We start from the raw sequence: 16,642 nt of genomic DNA, 5'->3' as shown, positions 1-16,642 counted from the left end.
TGCAGTCTTGGACTGCAACTGATGGTTATTTTTTATGATATATATATATATATATATAGTCAAAGTGGTGAAACATGCCCAAAATTATGTCTTTAAATTCCTTGTTTTATCTAATCAACACGCTCAAGGATCTTTGAGGCTGTATTGGACAAATTTAAGTTTTGAGCTGATGATGGCAATAGATGAAAAGTCAGAGGATCAGTAAAGTTATTGAAAAGGGGGCCATGAATTTCTGTACAAAATGTAATGACAATTCGATCAGTAATTGTTGTAACAAAAACTAAAAAACTAACACAATCACCAATGTAATTAGGATTCATCCTCTTGAGAGACTCTGAATGTCTGTATAAAATGTCATGGCAATCCATTTAATAGTTGTTTATATATTTCAGTCTCGACCAAAATGACTCACATTGCCATCTCTAAGGTCATGTCGTTAGCAAGGCTAAAACTAAAATATTTTTAGGTGGTGATGATGTAAAACAGAGAAAAGCAGCAAATTCTCACATTTAAGAAGCTCGAAGCAGAGTGTTTAGTATTTTGCTTGATTAATAATTTAAACGATTAGCTTACCTTCTGTTCTCCCAATTGATTAGTCAACTAATCATTTCAGCACTGATGCAGCCCTCTCATAGAGCCTATTGACACCCCCAGCAGCTCACGTTCAACATTGTTTATCCCAAGTGGATTGATCTTTTATGTTCAAAAAGCGCCCAAAATGCACTACACCGTACGCTCCCCCCTGTGATTTAAATTTTACTTGAGGCTCTGTGAATATTTTAGTACTTGGAGATTTATTAATTAAACATGACTGTATTCTGTGTGATCTCTGCAGCCTGAGGTATTTGACTTTCACCAATAAGTCTCTTTGTCTTTGTTGTAAATGTATCATGCAGCCAAACTATCATACAGAGCACAATACAGCTCTAGTTGTATTATTACAGTAATATTCATATTATTTCACCTAGGAGGGTTTTATAGAAGTGAAAGCATCTCCGAGTTTATTGTATACTGCAGTGAAGGTGCACCAGTTATGTAAAGCGTGTGGAGGGAGGCATCTTTCCACTGTATCTAACAGTTTCTATTTATTTGTCTCTATTAGATGCACACTCATAAATATATTTCATTGGAGTGATATGCATCAGCGGAAATGACAGCCGGGCTAATTTCAATGTCACACAGTGCCGTGTTGAGCAGTGATCTATCACATACAGTGGTTCCTTGTTGAATTAAGCTGCAGGTTATTACTTCCCATGCATCATCCGCAATGTGACAGCTCATACTGTGAAGGAAAGGCATTTAATGACAGTGTGGCAGTTTGTCCGAGGAAAAACCCGTTGGACGCTTTAGAGCTGCGTAATCAAAACTGCATTATTTATACCTGCCTTTTTGACACACTGGCAACAGTTTAAATAGGACATCTGGACACCTTTCATCTGTACTGTGCTGGCTTTGGTGATTACTTGTGTAACACAAATCAGTACAGGTTCCCAGGGTTTGCTGTAGTTTATTATGAAAAATGTGTGCGAGCCAAAGTTGACGTGTCCACCAAGAGCTCAGCAATTTAACTGGTTTGGGAGGGACAGAGCTCAGAAAAGACAGTTATGTAAGAAGCATTTGAATAATGAGACCTCATGTTAAATCGCCACAGGGATATTTGAGGATACGTAACAGGCCGTAGTGAACTGCATATCATAGCAGAGGTTAATACCTAGTGCTGGAACAATTATTTAATTAATTAATGGATTGACAGTAATCAGTTAATTGTTTATGTCATTTAGCAAGCAAGTATCCAAACATTCTCTGGCCCCTGCTTCTCAAAGGTAATTTGATTATTTGTTTTATATCAGTGTAAATTGAATATCTGTATCAAAACAAGCAATTTGAAGATGTCACCTTGGCTTCTGGGTTATTTATTGGTCACTAATTTCCAACAACAATGTATAAATTAATAAATAAAAGAAGTTGACAGATTGGTCAATAATGGACATGATCTGTAGTTACAACCCTATTTAAAACAAACAATAAGGACAGTTTAAGAGATTGGAATTGGACAAAGAAAATGCAAACATTCGTCTATACAGCAGCCACAGTAACAGCAGCAGTTTAACTGCTAAAAAACAATTATGTTTACTGTGGACATGACAAGAAACATATACATGCAACATTACATTCAAGCTCAGGAGCCAATATCACCAAATGTATAGCTGCTGTTGGATAAAACCATAAAGCCATGCCATGATCAACGCTAACCCCACCTGCTCCTGAGACTAGCCATCTCCTCTCTTGTTACATATACCACTTCGGGGGGGAAAAGTCAATATTTTAGGAATGTACAGTACAGCCTTTCTTTCATTCTGAGAGCCAGACATTGTTAAGACTTTGTTAAGGGTTTTGACCCCTGGGCCTTTTAAACCCGCTGAGCCAATAAAGAACCACAAACACATTTATTTTAAGTAAAAAATATAATAATTTTCAGTAGGTAACAGTAGGTTTTTTTCTCTTGCAATGATATTGTGTTTCACACTTGTGCCTGCTGGACTGTAAAGCTCACCAGTGTTTGAGAAAAAAAAATGAATACAATGTATATAGTTCCTGTTGTTAATAATGTGTGAAAGCAGAATTTAAAGATGGGTGCATTAATTTAAAGCTTTACTAATCAATATGACTACATATAATGTGAAAGGAATGTCTGTGAGGAACCCAGACGGAGTCATTAGCTTTTATAGCCTCTTTTTGCTCATACTTTTGGTTTGATAGGACATTTACTGTTTTTCCCCCTAAGTTTTAAGAATTCAGTTTGATTTACTCACTAAAATCTCTCTAAACGGAATCTTCATACTGTCCAGCTGCCAGAATCCAGGGCAGAGATGTTGATAAAAATGTTGATATGTCCATCTGTTGACACGTCCATCTGTGCATTCTCAGTAATTAAGCTTTACAAGCAGCCTTTCAGGCTACAGTATAGATGCTACAGCTCTACTCTCTGATTGGTGGAAGTTATACCTGAGAGAAAGATCTACAGGCACTACTCAGGGCTGTGAAAATACTGCAAACTCCTTTGGGTTTTTGTGGTAAACAAATAATTGAAATGTATGTTATTATTTATAGTCAGAATTCTCCTAAAAAAACAACAACCTGTCAACATTATTGCAACATTTATAAATCATGAAGTATCAGTCTCCATTAACAAAACCTTTTACGTTTTGTTAGTGTTTTAAATTAAAAAAGCTTTTTTTTTTAATTATTATTAGACTATTTATTAGGATAGCCTGATAACCAATTCCATTGTAAAATGTTGCTAGAATGATATAAATATATAAACGCAGGATATAGCATGCACATATTACAGTTTGATTTTGTTTGTTTGGTTTTTGAAGAAGGTCAAAGGGGGGGGGGGGTAGGAAGGGAGGAGAGGCATTGATTTGGGGGTTAGAAAGAAGAGGAGGAGGGTGAGTGGTGGGAATAGAGGAAGACACAGCAGGAAGCAGAGAGGCATGTGAGCTTGAGAGGGAAGAATGTATGACAGGGATGCTGTAAGAAGAAGAGAACTCTGCCAGAATTATAATTTCAACCATCCTCTCCCTCCTGCGTTTTTGTTCTCCCTCCTTTGACTTTTCCTCTTTCCTCATTTACTTCCTTGTTCCCACATTCTGCTTCTATCCTCCTCCCCCTTTCCCTTCTCCTACATCTCTTCCTCCCATTCTTTCGCTCTCTCCCTCTCCTTACCTTCTCTTCTTCCCCTTATCCTTCTCCTTCACTCCCCTCCCCTCTCTCCATCCATCTCTCTCCCCCTCTGTACCACCGTCTCCTCTTCTCTCCACCAGCTGCAGTGCAGAGATCTCCGCCGAGGCCCCCGTCAGGCTGTCAGGTGACCGGGACGGAGGCTGTGACATCACCACCCCCTTGGCCGACTGTCAGCCCTCCGCCGTTGCCATGGCAACGTCGGCAACGGCCTGCAGAGCTGAGGCTGGCAACGAGACGCCTGCAGGAGGAGGAGGAAGAGAGGAAGCAGGAGAATGCGTAAGGATTCTTTTTCATTTTGATGTTTTTATGTCTTAAATGTGTCGTCTGTGCGTGTATTTGCTCTGCGCTTTTCATCGTTTCGTCGCAGTGTACAGAAACACATAGATCTATTGGTATTTAAGGATGACTGGGACAAGCAAGGGGACTGCGACACACATGCACATCACTCACACATACTGATGCAGAGGTATTTGTTGAGACAAGAACGAGCATGCAGCGCGCTGTCTTCCAGTAGCAGCTCGACATCTGAGGTTTCAGTAAAAAGAGGATTAAGCCCCCCTCCAGCAGTCAATTGCCGGTACCCTAGCGCTTCATTCCTGCTCTCCGCATGACTCCTCTCTGCTGGCTGGCTGCAGCTTGACACCAGCCTCAGTTCCAGCTAGCATTGTGCTCCTCTCTGCAGCTGCAGAACAGAGGAGCCGGACTGACATGAAGTCACATCTTGCTTGCATGCTACAAGGCCGTAGGTAGTTTAGATAGCAGATGTCGGGGTGCGTTTGCTTCTTGCCTTTCTCATGTTTTGGCTGTGAATCCACAATCGACCCTTCCTCAGCATTCCTAAAGCGAGAGCTGCAATTTGATAATTCGGCGGAACATGAATTATTCTCTTTCATTTTACCTGGTTGCTGCAAGCTGTATATCATGTTGTTCTCTGGTTTAGAGTGATGAAAACCTTCCTGAGCCTTTCCATAATGTGTAGCTGTTAGTTTTCAGAAAACTGTCAACATTTGTGGAGGTAATCTTTCATGTAAAGCCAATGTCATCAAATGCAATGGATATGGACGATTCATCTGGGGTGAGGAGGTGCGTGTCATAGCGATGACCTTTGAACTTTCCATCTTAGGTCAACTCTTTGGGGCTTGATAGACCCTAAAAGGATTTTTAAAAGCCACGTGATGATTGTTTGTCGGTGCAGAATGCTGCAGTATGTCGGGGAATTCCTTGCTTTATGTCAAAAAAAAGCTTGGAAATGCTTTGAATTGTCACTAGGGGGACATCTCTTATCTTCAAGGCTGGGTGGTTTCAAGTTGTGATAAGAGCAGATTTCTGGGTGTGTGGCCATGTTGTGTTTAGACTCCGTTACAAAACTTGGCAGACGATTAGTGCTCCGTCTCAGTATGAAATTTGGATTCTTGTCAGTTCTACAAGCTGGGATCAGAGAGATAACCAACATTTGTTATGTAATTATGTCATGACAGTGAACATGGTGATATGACAACTCCTCACACAGCTCCAAAAGCTGTGATTTCTCTCTTCATTTTCACCTTATCTCCTCGGAGAGTTTTGCCCTTCTTCATCTGTTGCTATAGCAACATGACCGTTTGATTGACACACATGTCCTTCCAACCAGCAGCACACCAGTCTGGGCTGCAGGCGCTCCAGCTCGGACGCAGCCTATGAGCTGGCTGAGACGGTGAGGGCGCAGCGTGAGTGCCGTCTCCGGCCCCACTACAGCGATCCCATGCCAGCCGACGCCTCCAAGCGCAAACAGCTGGAGATGAAGATCGCTGCAGCCGCCCGACTCCACGGCCATCGCAGAGACCGCGACAGAGACAGCGGTGAGTACATGACACACACATGGTTGACAACTGTGTCACTTTGTTGTTGTCACAGTGTTTGATCGGTTTTCTGTATGTAATCCATTGTATTGTATTCATTGTACTAAAACAACATACTTTTCTGGTTTAGCCGAATGTTTTATGCACCAAAATAAAATAATTCACAGTTGTGGACAAGCTGTATAGGTAAAAATTATCAGTGTGGCCTGAAATATTTGTCCTGAAGCAGTGCTTTATAAGTGGTATGCCCATGTTTATCACTTGATCAATGATTCATTAGGCCATTGATCATTCCTTGAGCCTACCTTTTCACCAAACATCATGAAAATCGGTTTAAAAGAGTCTTTCAGTGGGGCGCCTGCATAGCTCACCTGGTAGAGTGTGCGCCCCATGTACAAAGGCTTAGTCCTTGTTGGCTGCAGGTTCAACTCTGACCTGTGGCCTTTTGCTGCATGTCATTCCCCTTCTCTCTCCCCTTTCACATCTTCAGCTGTTCTATATAATAAAGGCCTAAAATGCCCCAAAAATAATCTTTAAAAAATAAAATAGAGTATTTCAGTGATTTAGTATTTCACTTCCGTAAAATTTTTGGGATTTGCAAAAGACAGATGTATGGTCAAAACTACAGCAGCAGAGAGAGATATTTTGTACTTTGAGTCCCTAATGTGGATCAAGCTACAAAAACACTGGATGGTACATTTCCCATAACCCAACTCGTTAGCATCTTTTTGTTAGTTCCTCCTCCCTACCTGTCTCTCTCTCCCTACCTTATACTGTTTTAATGATCCCCAGTGGGGAAATTACAATTTATTTAGAAATCACTACACACAGGCCTGAAATACACACACATGCTCAGGACCTATTCATGCACAAATTGAGAGATGTCAGAGTGAGTGGGCTGCCAGTGCTGGACCAGCGCCCTGAGTGGTTGGAGGGGTACGGTGCCTTGCTCAAGAGCACCTGGCAGTGCCCAGGAGGTGAACTGGCATCTCTCCAGCTACCAATCCACACTCTGTACTTTTGGTCCGTACTGGGACTTGAACCGGCGACCCTCCGGTTCCCAACCAAAGTCCCTACGGACTGAGCTACTGCCACCCCCAAATCTAATCCCAAATTTAATCTTTAGGGAAGGTGAATCACCCTCAATTGTAAATGAACCTCCGACTGAGCCTGACATTACAATGCCTCGCATTTTTCAAAAAAAATACGACTGTTAAGAGCTGCATTTGTTTTGTTTCTCTCATGCAACTTAGTGTCATGCTTGTCTCTGAATATGTTGGCCTTTGCACTCTGTCCTCACCTCACCTCCCCAGAGTTCCCCTGCTAATACTGTGCTCTTCCCTGTCAACAGAAGCTCTTTGACGCCACAGAATGTCAGTCAATATGGCTGGCATATGCTAATGATGACCTTGTTGCTCTTAAAATAAAACAGTATACACACCAGAAATAGTTTTTTTTTTCCTTAGTACCAAAACATTATCATCATCCAGTGCATTAATACATAATTAAGATAGCACCTGTTTAATGAGCCAGGTGTTTCAATAAAACATTTGAAACCTTGTCTCAGCAAACACATACAGTCTCTCTGTTTAGGTTTAAACGCATGCACAATAGTATTGACAAGCATAGGGACAAAGGTTAAGTCCTCGACTGGAGGGTTAGGGATCAAATTATTGGAGAAAGATGATATCTATAACAGTTTCTTCATTTTGACATGACCAGTAATTAATGACTAGTCCAGATTAAATGGGCATCCATTAGGGAGGCTATAGATTGTGTGTGTGTGTGTGTGTGTGTGTGTGTGTGTGTGCCTCCATGCACACAGTGTGAATAACAAATACTGTATAGAGTAAATCCATAAACATCATGAGCACTAATGAATCTGACCACCTCCACCTCTCTCTCTCCAGCTCCAGCAGCAATTCGTGGTCGCTCAGAGCCCCCTGGTGAGGAGCGTCAGGCGGGTCTGGGTGTGACTCGCTCCGGGCAGCATCGCTGGAGCACCATCAGCAGCCTGAGCGTCGACAGCGGAGTGGTAGGCCTCAGTGATGAGCGGGAGGAGGAGGACAGCGAGCCTCGCCGTTACCGCAGAAACCGGGGAGCCGAGGTGGAACGCGTGGACAGCGGCATTGGCCCGGGACTGTCCCGCACCTGGAAGAGACCATCTGCCTCTCTCAGAGCCTGGGAGGCCCAGAGACCCTGTCCAGACTGTGGAATGAGGGATGGGGCCTCCAAAGAGCGAGGAGAGCGCATGTGTGAACGTTGCTCCAAGCTGCGCACCGAGCGCAAGGAAGCCATCCTGGAGTTTCTGAACACAGAGTCGAGCTACGGCGAGGACCTGCGGATCATCAAGGAGGAGTTTTACTGCCCCATGCAGAGTGCTGGGCTGCTGACCGCTGAGCAGCTCATTGTGGTGTTTAGCAACGTTCAGGAGCTGATAGACGTCAACGACCGCTTCACTGAACACCTGCAGGACAGCATCGACCAGGCCTTTGACCAGGTGACCCACTCTCTCTCACACACACACACACACTATTCGGTCGGTGCCTAAAAAGTATTGAATTCGGTACCCTTCCCTACCTAAAAGCCAATGTCTGCTGTAACTGCAGCAATCACTTGCTGTTCATAAAGCATTTCATAAGCCCTACCTCCTCCACCCCAGCATTGACCTGTCCTGTATAGAGACTAAAATCCCCAATTACTGCTGTGCTGAGCTTGGTGTATGCTTGTGGGTTGGCATTCTTATAATGTTTGGTGGCTGAACACATTTAACTGTCCCAGCAGATGTTTTAGACACAATAAAGGACAACAATACCTTTAAAAAAAATGTATGGCAGCAAGTAAAAAGGCCATAACAAGTTAAGTTTACAACTAAATCGTATGCAATTTCACTTGCCTTTCTCCAATGTAAATTTTCTATTGACGTATCTATCCATCGCTGCGATAATGTCTGTATTATGTTTGCAAAAAATATAGAAAAATAAAGTTTAAAAACAATTATAATAATAATATGGACAACAATGACTTGATAAGACACAAATAAGTTGCACATTGACCATATTCTCTCATGTGGTTTGACCTCAGGGAGATGAGGATCTGCTCACAGTGTACATAGGAGAGATCTTTCTGGAGTTCGTCAACATGCTGCCTGCCTTCCAGACCTACTGCCTGCAGCAGTCCACCTCGGTCAACTTGCTCAACACACTGGAGAAGGAGAAAGAGCTGCTCAGGTACACACAAAGTAGCTTATAAGGATTCTTTGTGTGTGTGTGTGTGTGTGTGTGTGTGTGTGTTGGAAAAGTTACTCTGGGAGCTTTCTCTAGTTCCTGCCACGACTGTTATGTATAATTAATCTTAATGGAGAAGACAGCGGCTTATCACTTATTCAGAAGAAGTTCTATTTTGAGAGGAGAGCTGCAATGATTCATATTTTAGACAGAACTTCAGCTCACCCATGAGTCAGGCTGTCCAGTGATTCCCATTAATCAGCTTCTTAAGAGTTTCCCCAGGACATGCACAGAATGTCTCTGTTTTCAACTTCATTTTCTCTTGTTCTGTCTTTTTAGAATCTTCCTGGATGTTTCCCAGAATGACAACACAGCACTGCGTCGTATGAACTTGCGCTCCTTCCTCATGGCGCCCCTCCAGCGTGTCACTAAATACCCGCTTCTACTGAGCCGCATCATTAAGGTCACTTCCGAATGCCACCCCGACTACGCGCGTCTCCGTGAGGCCAAGAGCCGGGTGGAATCCCATCTGGAGCACATCAACATGAAGACCAAGCAGGAGGGCAACGGCGTCACCTGGTCCCTCCGCTCGTTCCGCCGCGACAGCCGCAAAAACCGGGAGGTCATCAACATTGAGATGCGAGAGGTGTCGATGAAGACAGTGGGCTGGGCGAGAGAAAACACACGATTTGTCATGGAGGGACCCCTCCAGTTGTCCCAGCCGGCAGATGGTCAGTGGGTGAAGAAGGGCACCAAGGCCCTCAAGTTCCAAAATGTCCAGAGTCTGCTGATGGTGAGGATACAGCGAGCCGGTGAAGCCCCAGGACAGGGCACCGAGCTGGGGGCACGGGGGGATCAGGGAGAAGGTGGTGGTGACAGCATTAGAGACGGAGTGCTAGTTATAATCAAGGACAAGAGCAGCGGGAAGTTCACAGTGCTGAGAGAGCCCATCCGTCTGGGAAACTGTGTGGTGTCGACAGATCCGGACTGTGAGGACACCTTCGAGGTGCTCGATATTCGGCGGGAGTCTTTTGTTTTCCGCGCCTCGGACAAATCTCGCACCCAGCAGTGGTTCCATCAGATTAAGAGATACACTCGAGACTTGGGCACCTGGAGGAAAAGACGCAATGCTTTGCCCAATATCATGATCAACACAAACCAGACCCGCTCCTGAGACTAACCACCCCCCCCCGCCTTTGTTACACTGTAAATAACCTGAATCCTTCTACTGCAAAACTAAACTGGCAACAAGAAGCATTTTGGAGTAACGCCATTGTTAAAACATGTTAGATTTCAGTAAAAAATCGTTCTCAAAGTAAACGGAAGATATAGCACTTTTTTCTTACAAAGTTATAAGTGCGCCATACTGTCATGAAGTTGTGTGTGAAGATTCAAGTCGTTAACATTGAAAGAAAATATCAGATTCTTGGACAACCAAAAAACTTGGGCTGTGCTTGTCAGCCTTGATTGTAAAGACTGTTTGCTCTTGGAGAAAGAGAGCTGTGTTTCAGTAAATAAGGAGTGTGTGTTAAAAAGCATGACTGAACATGGCTGACTGCAAAAAGAAAAATTGTAATGTAATTTTTTATACAAGGCGGTGGGTAGGGAAACATTTGTTTTTGGTATGTAGTGGTGGAGATGTGATCGAGAGCTTTGTTCAGTGGTTTCTGTTTGTTGTCACTGCCCTCTACTGTCTGTGTGCCGCCCTCTACTGTACGTTGGCGGTACAGCAACTTTCACTGCCAGAGATGCAGTTGAGCAGAGCCTCTCTGACAGGCTGAGCAGACCTCCTGTATCACTGTGTTTAAATGAGAACTCACATAACAGCAATAATCTCTGCCAATTCCAAATTAAGTAGCTACTGTACATGCATTTAATTTTCCAAGATTCCCTTTGGTGTTCTGCGTTCAGGTGTTACTGAGTTTGATGTGGCAGATTAAAGTCTCAAATCTAATCATGTTTATGGCTTAAAGCTTCCCTCCATCATCCTGACACGAAGGAATTGGAGTTACGATCATTTTAGTGCCATCAAAGCAGTTTGTGACAAGTCTAGTCAGTCTCCTTTAACTGTTTCCTGTTAACATCATGTCACACAGGTAAATTTGGACACTACAGTTTCCCCCACTGTGTGTTGACTGCAGAGTTTTTCAACCTTGTGTTCAGGACTCCATGTAGGGTCACACAGACCGGGCCATGGGACAGAACAGGTGTATGTTTGATGTAGCTGTAGGGCTGCAGTTATTTGCATTATTGATTTATCTGATTTAATCATTTGATCTAATAATGTCCGACATATTGAAAAATGGCAATCTCAAATTCCAAGACCCTAAGAAGAGTCTTCCAATGCTTTGTTTTGTTTGACTAATAGTCTAAAACCCAAAGTTGTTTAATTAACGATTATACAGAAAAGGGAAAAGCAACATTTGATAAACTGGAAGAAGCAAATGTTTGGCAATTTTAAATAAATTACTGTACGTTTGTAATTAGAACTCAATTAAATAGGTTTGAAATATGTCACTATTCCTATATAATCCCACCCTCTTCCCATTACCCTATAAAGCAAAGATATGTTTTATTTTTAAGTTGCCATGATTACATGAAATCTCTCCGACTGCTGGGGACATGGCAATTTTGGGATAAAGGTTGGAAAACCCTGTTTACCTGACTCAACCATCTCGTCATGACAGTTTTACCTTTGTTATGTGACCTAGCGATGAGCTGTTGTGCCTTGGTATGTCATTACTGTTACGCTAAAACATACTGAAATATTTGCAACCTGTCACAGTAGCATTGATCTGACAGACAGACTAGACTGCCCTCTGTCGGCACTTGAGACCAATTTACAGGCATGTAATTATTCCTCTGACAGTCCCTGGCTGCTCATGTGATAACCTGATCCTCTCTTATTTTTGCGTGTTTTTATTTATGAAGGCTTTATTTTCTTTAATGCACTTTATTATTCAGTAATAAAATGTTTTCCAGTATAACGACTGGTAAAACATGTTACCCAGTCTTGTTTATTTACAATTCTTCATACCAGAAGGAACCTAGTTGACCAAAGCTGATTTCAGCAGGTCGAGACAACGCAGTCATCAAACCAAAACCATTATTTAAGACGGATACTGTTTTATGTTTGCTATGAAGTAGCACTAATAAAGGTAGCAAATCACTGTTTTGGAGAGCAGGGCTGCTCAACTCCACACCAATACTCCTGTGCTGTCGGAGGATGCCATTTCAGATGAACCCTTTCAAAATGAAAAAAGAAAACGAAAAACAAAGCCTGCTGAAAATAGTTTCTTTTGTTTCCTCATTTGCATTTTAAAGACCTGATGTATTATTTCCCCAATGTAATATATTGTGAATTATATTAAAAGATTTTAAACACGACCTTGCTTGTTGTATTTTTCTGTGCAAAATGCTCATTTGTAAAGTCTGATGAAGCTGGAAAGGTCGAGTGTAGAAATATATTTACAGTAATTTTAAGCATCTTTAAAGACAACTGATTCAAAGACAGGAATACATACGGTACAAGTGAAATGCACTTATCACTCCAGCAAACAAAAAGCACAGGATGGAAAGAGTGAACGTGTTTGTTTTTTTCTAGAACATACAACCCAGCTCCACTACAGCCTAGAAGCAAAAAAGAAGCATGGATGCCAACAATAGAAAGAAACCGTCAAGACGTGTTTGTAAGTAGAAAAAAAGGAAAACATATCACATGCAGAACATGATATTCTGACTATTTCGTGTACGCTCATGGATTTCCAGAGAAAGCTTAATCACCCGACAAACATTAAAATGTCCCAGACATACTGTATTCATTGGCACTGCTCTGCAAGGTTTCCTTGCTGTTGAAAAAAAATTACATGAAAAAAAGGAATTGTAGAGTAGCTTTATACCACGTGAAGTGCATTTTTTTTTCCATTTCTTTGGCTCTACCGCTCCTGAAGCCTCATTTATAAAAAATAAAAACTAGGTATATGCAGGTTAGGGGATAATGATCAAAATCCAAACAGAGGCTTTTCTTCTCTCATCTGGTAAGAATGCTGTAAAATGTATTTGGTTGTTCAATCATTTTGCGTCAACCATTTCCTTTATAAATGAGGCTCCTGGATCTGTTTGGGTGCAATAACACGTTGAGTCTTAAGAAATACAACCAGGTGTATCTGGTGAACACATTTCACTTTTTTTTTTGCAAATACACACAAACAGCCAGAAAAAACAGAAGCTGTGTGCGGCTGGAACACTCCACTCTGAGCGATCTCCGCCCAACTTCTCCAATTAAACATCAATATAATGTAATTTTATAATAACAACATGTTGACTGTTGCAAATTAGACGGAACAGTTGCAAAACCGACTCAGTGAAACAATAATGATGAATAAGATGAAGCCGAGAACACAGATTTCCACAAACTGAACCTTCGGTTTTGAACGAGGGTGTCAAACTCTGCCAACGTCTCTGTCCCCCCCCTTCTGGCACGCTGCCATCCATCTAAAGCACCTCTCATGCATGCATTCGCACAAACACACACTCATACCCGCGCGCACACTTGCACACGCTGTCCTCAGCTGCTGGAGCCTCAGGTAGATCCCTGGGTCTTGCCTTCCAGACGGGGTAAGGCGCAGCAGCCTCCGCGCTCTACTTGTCCCCGACAGTCTCGCCCTCCTTGGCCAGCCCGCGGATGGAGAGGTCGTAAACCACCTCCTCGATCTTCTTCACGTCGTACTTGAGGCCGTCGTAACGCTTCCGCAGCGGGTCATTCTTCAGGTTGAGCAGGCGGAAGCCAGAGTCCAGCTCGTTGATGAAGTTGGAGATGCGGAGCGGCCGGGTGTAGTCTCCTGCTGTGACGCTGTTTACCGCCAACCGCGACTGGAGGAACAAACAACAGCACAAATTTATGACTTATGTCACAGCAGCAGTCAAATTAAAGTTTCTCTCATGACTGCCAACTTTAATCTGCTAAGTCCCAAAATTGCACAGCGTATAGGGGCCCATGAAGAACTCCAGGCCACAGGGGAACCCTAATGTGTCCTTCTGTCTGCCTTAGTATATTCTTGATGTAACACGATAGCAAACAATAGACTTACCAGTTCACTGGCCATGATCAGCACACCTGCCAGGTAGTCCTCTACATCCAGGTGAAAGCCTTTCTCTCGCACCACCTCAACTGTAGGGTGAAGAGGGCAGAAAAAAAGAAGAAAAAAAAAAAAAAAGAGTAAAGTTGCATTCCTTGGTAACAGTTACACACCAACACATTAACTGATACCTACTGCCGAGTATCTTGGCCACTTCCTCCCGAATCACAAGAGTTTCATTCTCCAGGTAGACAACAAAGGCTGCTAAAAAAACCAGGCGCTGCAGCACAAACCGCCAGTGTTCATGGAACCTAAAGCAGGATCAAACAGGTCAGAGAATGAGAGCTAAAACACTTCACTTGGCCACAATAATCCACACAGTATCTGCTTTCCAGGGAGTTCTGGGTAGATACATATACACATTTCTACAGATTAACTTTGTATGAATGAACTATAAAGTTAATTTTCGGACGACAACCCTTCCAATCAATCATCGATCGATTGATCAATCGATTGATAGATACTTTAGATAGTTTTTTCATCCTGAGGGAAAATGTAGGCATCCAGTAGCTTAGACAACCATAACACAACAAACACACATAGACACATATATTTCACATACATAAAAATCACTCACAGAAAAGTAAAGAGTTAAAAGGTGCTATGGTAGACTGTGTGCACTGGTGGTAGTGCAAAAGTGAACAGTGCAGGGATTGAACAGTGCAATAGCTTATTATTAATTATTAACTATGACTATGAAAAAACAAGAATGTAAACATAATAGAATTGCTTGACAAACAAGAAAAGAAATAATATACGTTAAGAACTGTATATAACAGGGAATAAGTTATAAGATGTAGATGTTGTGACCACAGCCCAGATTGTGTAGGAATCTGCCAACTGCAACTTTTGTTAAAGTGGCTCCTACCTGTAATACTGCTCCGCAGGAAATTTTGTTTTGAGGTTGCAAATTTGTGTCCTGACTGTGCAGAACAACTCCCGTGCCTTTGCACATTTACTGGGAACTAAAAGGAGAAAAAAAAAGATTAATTTTAAAATTGACAAGTCTAAATTGGAGAGGCAAACATCATTCCATCAGTGCCAGTCTAAACAGTGTATACTGTGTGAATTGCTCACTTTCTTTGAATCCAGATGGTTGGTGGACACTTTGGAGTACGGTTAGTATTTCTCTGGCAGTCTGCTCCAGTGTCTGGACCACCTTACGGATATCCTACAAACAAAGTCCAAGTACAAGTGTTTTTTTTCCCCCTTTGTCTTAATCCAATATAACGTCTTTTCTATTACCAGATACCTACCCAACTCCCCTAACGGGTCAGGTCAACAATAGAAACCCCACTTGTAATGGACCATTGACGCCTTTTCTATAAAGTCCAAATCATGTCAATGCAATGCTATTCTTTTAAATTAGGCCCACTTCGTATTTTTAATTAACAAAACATTGTGTACTTTCATGGGCCGATTTAAAGCGAGTAATAATGCCATAACGTTACGTTAACAGTAAAAAAAAAAAAAAAAAAAAACATGATAAAGAGCTACATCTTTACTTGTCAGATAAGGAGCAGAATTAAATCGACCATATTTTAGATGAAGTTGCGTGTTACCATTCTCGGAGAAACCGGGCGCAATTTAAAGCACGTGGAACAAAATATGACAGGCAGCAGAGCGTAACGTTAATGTAATTTATATTTTAGGAAAAGTGACACACCTATTTTATCAACCTGTATAAAATAACGTTAGACGGCTAGCTAGTTATCGTATTCAATCATTGGAGGCGCTGTTGGCTAATAAACAAGACTTCTGTTATTATAGTGCGGTTTCTGGGGTAAAAATATATTATGTGTGTTGACATGATTTGGCTCCGGTTGTCCGCTAGCTAACTGTCTCTGAGAGCTAATATTGTGTGCAGCTTTGCAGCGGGCTGTCCATTCATACCTCTCTGACGTCCTGGTCGGCGCTCAGAAAGCCCTGGATATAATTGAACATCTCGGTGACAGACATTTTTGATTTGAGTCAAGCTATCCGGACGATGATGATAATGATGATCCGTCTTGCAGCTAGCTAAGCTAATTCATAAAAACATCAACGTGCACGCCACCTCTGCCTGCGCGCTTTGTGTGGCGCGGGGAGATGATGTCATGATTTCCAATGTCATGTCGTTGTCTCTCCATATTTTCTGCAAAAAAAAGTATAATAATAATAATAATAACAATAGTAATGATGGTGATGATGATGATAATAATAATTATAATAATAATAATTATTATTATTATTATAATAATAATAATAATAATTATAATTATAATTATAATTATAATTATAATTATAATTATAATTATAATTATAATAATACATTATAATGAATAATAATGCCATTTTCTCTTCTTCAACACTCCAACTGTAATAAAAATAACAAAGGGGATTCTTAATTTATCTTCTAAGGAATGTTTACAAAGACATCGTTAGGCTACAGTATATTATTTTAGTCTATTAGCTCTATAACATACCATCAATATAATTTCATCCATTGTGTTCATTCATAATTTTTTTATTTCTATCACTTGTTTGTACACTTGCAGCACACAATTGTACACAAGCTGTAATCTAAACAAAGTAACACACTTTTCATGGCATTATAAGACTGCTAATTTACATAGTATATTTTTTTTTTTGTGTTGTACAAAGGTAGAATAATAATCTAATTTAATAAGCCAATGATTAGGAAGCCATAGTT

General features: G+C 41.6%; 2 protein-coding genes across 3 annotated transcripts in view; one reads left to right on the top strand and one right to left on the bottom strand.

Annotated features, from left to right (window-relative positions):
- The window catches only part of si:dkey-91i10.2 (uncharacterized protein LOC555224 homolog), a 59,545-nt gene extending 49,429 nt beyond the window's left edge, over window positions 1-10,116 (top strand). Inside the window, exons 4-8 of one of the 2 annotated variants that reach the window (XM_036004198.1) lie at window positions 3,828-4,023; window positions 5,381-5,585; window positions 7,496-8,085; window positions 8,670-8,815; window positions 9,152-10,116. In XM_036004198.1, the coding sequence (XP_035860091.1) occupies window positions 3,828-4,023; window positions 5,381-5,585; window positions 7,496-8,085; window positions 8,670-8,815; window positions 9,152-9,986 (1,972 nt within the window). In that variant the 3' untranslated portion in view covers window positions 9,987-10,116. Of the gene's footprint in view, window positions 1-3,827; window positions 4,024-5,377; window positions 5,586-7,495; window positions 8,086-8,669; window positions 8,816-9,151 lie in introns of both variants that reach the window. The other variant, XM_036004197.1, reaches the window with a different exon arrangement.
- A 2,148-nt stretch (window positions 10,117-12,264) lies between these two features.
- tsn (translin) lies at window positions 12,265-16,048 on the bottom strand. Its single transcript, XM_031277304.2, has 6 exons — window positions 15,844-16,048; window positions 15,028-15,121; window positions 14,819-14,915; window positions 14,086-14,201; window positions 13,903-13,982; window positions 12,265-13,684 (listed from the first exon to the last, which is right to left on the bottom strand). Exons 1-6 carry the CDS (start codon window positions 15,907-15,909, stop codon window positions 13,454-13,456), a joined length of 684 nt encoding a protein of 227 aa, XP_031133164.1. The 5' UTR covers window positions 15,910-16,048; the 3' UTR covers window positions 12,265-13,453.
- Between the last annotated feature and the right edge of the window lie 594 nt (window positions 16,049-16,642).

This window comes from Sander lucioperca, chromosome 8 (genome assembly GCF_008315115.2).
Source record: "Sander lucioperca isolate FBNREF2018 chromosome 8, SLUC_FBN_1.2, whole genome shotgun sequence".
NCBI lineage: Eukaryota > Metazoa > Chordata > Actinopteri > Perciformes > Percidae > Sander > Sander lucioperca.
The sequence above is the reverse complement of the archived record's forward strand: the minus strand, read 5'-3'. Positions and strand labels throughout refer to the sequence as shown.